This window comes from Protobothrops mucrosquamatus, unplaced genomic scaffold, assembly GCF_001527695.2.
Source record: "Protobothrops mucrosquamatus isolate PMUCROS unplaced genomic scaffold, P.Mucros_1.0 scaffold877, whole genome shotgun sequence".
Classification (NCBI taxonomy): domain Eukaryota; kingdom Metazoa; phylum Chordata; class Lepidosauria; order Squamata; family Viperidae; genus Protobothrops; species Protobothrops mucrosquamatus.
In genome coordinates, this window is record NW_015387131.1 from 6,889 (window position 1) to 10,984 (window position 4,096).

Sequence of the window (4,096 nt, forward strand, 5' to 3'; positions counted from 1 at the left end):
GTGTGTGTGTGTGTGTGTGTGTATGTGTGTGTGTATATATATGTATGTATGTATGTATGTATGTATATGTATGTAGGGGTGTGTGTATGTGTGTATGTATATATATTTAGCATATGTATATGTGTGTTATATATGTGTATGGATAGATATATACTTTCTTTTGAGAGCAGGCAACAGAATTTCATTTTTAATGGGTCAGTGTGCTCACAGTAAAAAAATGACAATAAAGGTTATCTTATCTTACCGTATCATCTTATCTTCCATACAAAAACTTGTATCTTCCTCCCCTCTACAATTTCCCTCTTCTGGCTGATGTTCACCCAAGAATATAAGGGCTGTTGTGTGATAGTATTTATCTGTGGATTTTCATTAGATATTCTGGATAAAAACTGGATGTTAAATGCTGACTTTTATGCTATAGAAATGTATGTTGGCCTGGTTCTATGTCTTTGAAAGCCTGACCACAGTTCATTTCATAACGTTTCACACTCTGGCTGCCTAAATTGGTTTCTTAATGTAAATGAAACAATACTAAGCCATTAGTGTTTTTATGCTAAATTTTAGCACTATATGCCAAATAAGTGAAGTAATTGAGTTTTTTCTAAGGATAAATATCACATTTATTAAGTGGAAGTTTTATTTCCTTGCATAACCCAATCCAAAATATATGCTTGCTTTTAGGGAAGAAGATGACATTAATGATGTGGCTTCTATGGCTGGTGTTAACTTGAGTGAAGAGCATGCGTGCATATTGGCAACCAATTCTGAAGCAATCGGTACTATTTTGTGCTCTTGTCCAGAGAAGCTCCTCCTTTCTTCAGAGGCATTGCAGAAGAGGATCTTAAAAAAAGGTGAGAAGTTGGGAGAATAATTTAAGGCACCTGCAACTCTTTGTTTGAAGAAGAAACACATTTTTTTTCACAGTAAAAGTGTCCAATCTAAGCAGTAAACTGTTGGCCATATCATTACTAAAATGGATATAATGGAACTTCTGTGTAACATTCTTAATATTCATCTTGAAACAAAGGGCATACATTTGAAGTTATCCTCAAAGTATTAAAAGTTTATTTTATGCTACTTTTTAGGGCCATGGCATCAACATTGTCTTAGGTTTCTTTCTTTTTTTCCTGGAGACCCATATGAACAGAATTGCAAGAGTGTTTCTGAAAAGATCATGAATGAAAGCATATGAAACAAACGATTGAGAAAAATCTACCTGTACTTTTTCACTTATTTGGTCAGAAATCGACACATTTACAAGCAAGTACTAAACCACTTGAGTTTCCTATGTCTGTCATGCATGATTTTCTCAAAAGACATTAAAGGTTACTTTAAATATTTTTGACTTTCCCATCAACTAGGTAAGTCCTTGGTATAAAAGTTCGTGATTGCCAAGTCCACTTCATAGGCTAACAGAGTTATTAGTATTGTATGATTTATTCATGGCACTTAGAAAATGTGTGCTTGTCCTGGCCCAGATAGAATGAACCCATAGACTTTGTTCATTGTCTTCCTCATACAGCTCTCCTGAAAATTGGAAAATGTCAAATTGAAACTGTAAAACAGGATCAGAATCTATTTGGATTATTTAGATGCTCCAATAGAAGAGAACCTACATGCCGCCATAAATTCTAATATCTAAAAATAGAAGATGAAATTATGATTTTATTTGACGTCACAGCACTCTTAGCACCGTAGACCCAGAACTAACAAAAGAATCCATAGCAGCAATACTATACAACATGTCCAACCTAGCCAAATACAGTAAAGTCAAAATATCCGGAATACTAGATCTCATCAACTTCTGCCTCACTGCCTACTTATAGTTTGATGGACAAATACGAACAAATCAGAGGAACAGCTATGGATCTCAGGGCTCATAGCAGAAACCATAATGTAACGTCAGGAAACTATAGCACTCCCACATGTACAGTCAAAATATAGATCCGAGGTGTAGGCACCTTTGCTAAAATAAAAAAGGAATAGCTAGAGAAAACTCAACAGTTCATATCATCTTCAAAGTAATAAAATTCACAAGGGAAGAAGAGCCATTCAGCAGAAACAGTAAAAAAGCTAAGGAGGAAACAAAAAGCAGAAAACATCTTGTCCAGCAACCAACATCTACACAAGCAAGGATTAGCACCCAATAAACAACCAAGCAGAAAATAAAATCTTTAATGAAGGAACTACCAAGGGGAAACGTGCACCCCATCAATATTGGCAGAGCAAACTAATGTATATCAATAGGGAACAAATCACACACTCATTAGCACTGATGTTTACCTAGTTGGGTAATGAAACATCTGCAAGTGAGCAGTAATGTCCCCATAGTATTTAGATGCTTTTGGGCGTGTAAAGAAATGGTTTTGGAAATCGAATTTGAACTGTTTTTCAGAGCAACAATTCTGATCTAATTTGCCTAATTTTCATGGGCATGTCAATGACCTGATCCCAGTTTTTTTTATTTGGAAGAAGTTAGTGTGTGCTGGTTTTCTAAATAATACTGCTTCTGAGGCACTTGAATGAACATCGGCTCACAACTGTTGTGCCTTTCCTACTGAGCAAAGAGATATCTAGAGTGAGGAATAGATTGGCTTGCTCCTTCCTTTCCTTAAATGTCTAGAAGAGTTAATTCTGGTGAATCTACAAGAAGTACAATGAATACATGTAGCTCAACGTAATCATTTCCCAATAATAACAGCAACACAATATACTACACAAACATGGAAAGAACTCTTCTTGGCCCAGTTAGCTGCAGTCATGGCATCCTATATTTTCTTGGAGAATAAGCCTTGTTTATATTTTCATTCTGAGAAAAGTGAGATGCTGTATTTGATTATTGCTTCAAATGATTTAGGAGTAAGATGTAGAACACCTATTCTGGGGTGTGCAAATTAAGCTATCCATGTTTTAAACAAACCCAAGTTCTTTCTTTGCTTACTGGATCTCAGCATCCGAATTACTAGAATAAAGCTTTTTTGCAGTGGCAAAACTTCTCTCTAAATCTGGCATGTATTGGTTGATAACACATCCCAATAATTTAATATACAAGACAAGGTGACTGTTTAGTTTTCAACTAAACTGTTCTCTTGCCATAGAAGCCAGGAGCTGTTTGCATCTATGTTGAAAGCACATTTTACTCTGGGCATAAAATAAGATGCCTTTTCTACATCACTACAGTTGGTGTTTTCAGATATGACACCTCTGAGGAAGAGATGTAAGAAAATGCCTTTGGATGTGTGTGTTTTTGAAGTTGTTTGCTGCTGTAGCATTGAATTGCTCAGGTACTCATAGTACTTTCCTAAGCTTGCACTGATGGAGGTCAGTTGTCAACCAGACAAAGAGACCTGAATTAATGTGTGTGCAACTTAAGGGCATGACAGAGATGATGCTTCCTCTTAGAACATTGCTCAGGCAGTTTCACTTGAAACAAACAGCATTCCTGTTGCTCCAGGGAATATTAGTAGGGGGAATGAGGACAGTAGCAGTATAGAAAAAAACAAACTTTGGACAAGTTGCAGTTATGACAGAAATGGAAAGAGAATGGTTTTGGATCTTAACTGAGTGAGCTGTCCAAGTTATTCTCTAAGAAGGGTGGGTGCCATAGGTTATTTTATAATATATTTTATTATTTTTCTAACATGGTCACCTTAATATTCAGTAAACAGTGTGTTGTCTGGGTTTGCTGTTAAAAAACATTAGCTAACAATTGGTTTCTATGATCTATAATCCACATAATAGCTTTACTTGATTTCCTCTTCTTCCCATAATGTTCTCTTTTACCAATCTTAAGTTAATACAATCCTTATTGTTTTAATAGATAACAATTGAATATCCATTTTTTTCTAATATTTCTGCAAATAATAATCACATCAAAATAATATTTCTTTTCTATCTAGTCATTCTGGTTGCCTCATCATAGATCCCGTTTACAGTTCTTGTTTACATTTGTTTTTCACACAATATTCAAGACATTCTACTGGTTAAGATTTTCTCAAAGTTAATTACATTTAGATATTTGATTCTATTTTTTCTCATGTAAACCATCCCATAACTTTTACCTTACTTAAGGAATAAATAAGACTAAAAAAAAGAG

The 4,096-nt window shown here is 35.0% G+C and overlaps 1 protein-coding gene across 1 annotated transcript in view; it reads left to right on the forward strand.

The window, feature by feature from the left end:
• Positions 1-681: 681 nt before the first annotated feature.
• LOC107290362 (transcription initiation factor TFIID subunit 4B) overlaps positions 682-4,096 on the forward strand; it is a gene marked incomplete at its 5' end in the record, with an annotated part of 32,344 nt that continues 28,929 nt past the window's right edge. The window contains one exon of the mRNA XM_015819239.1: positions 682-851. Within this exon, the coding sequence (XP_015674725.1) occupies positions 682-851 (170 nt within the window). The remainder of the gene's footprint in view (positions 852-4,096) is intronic.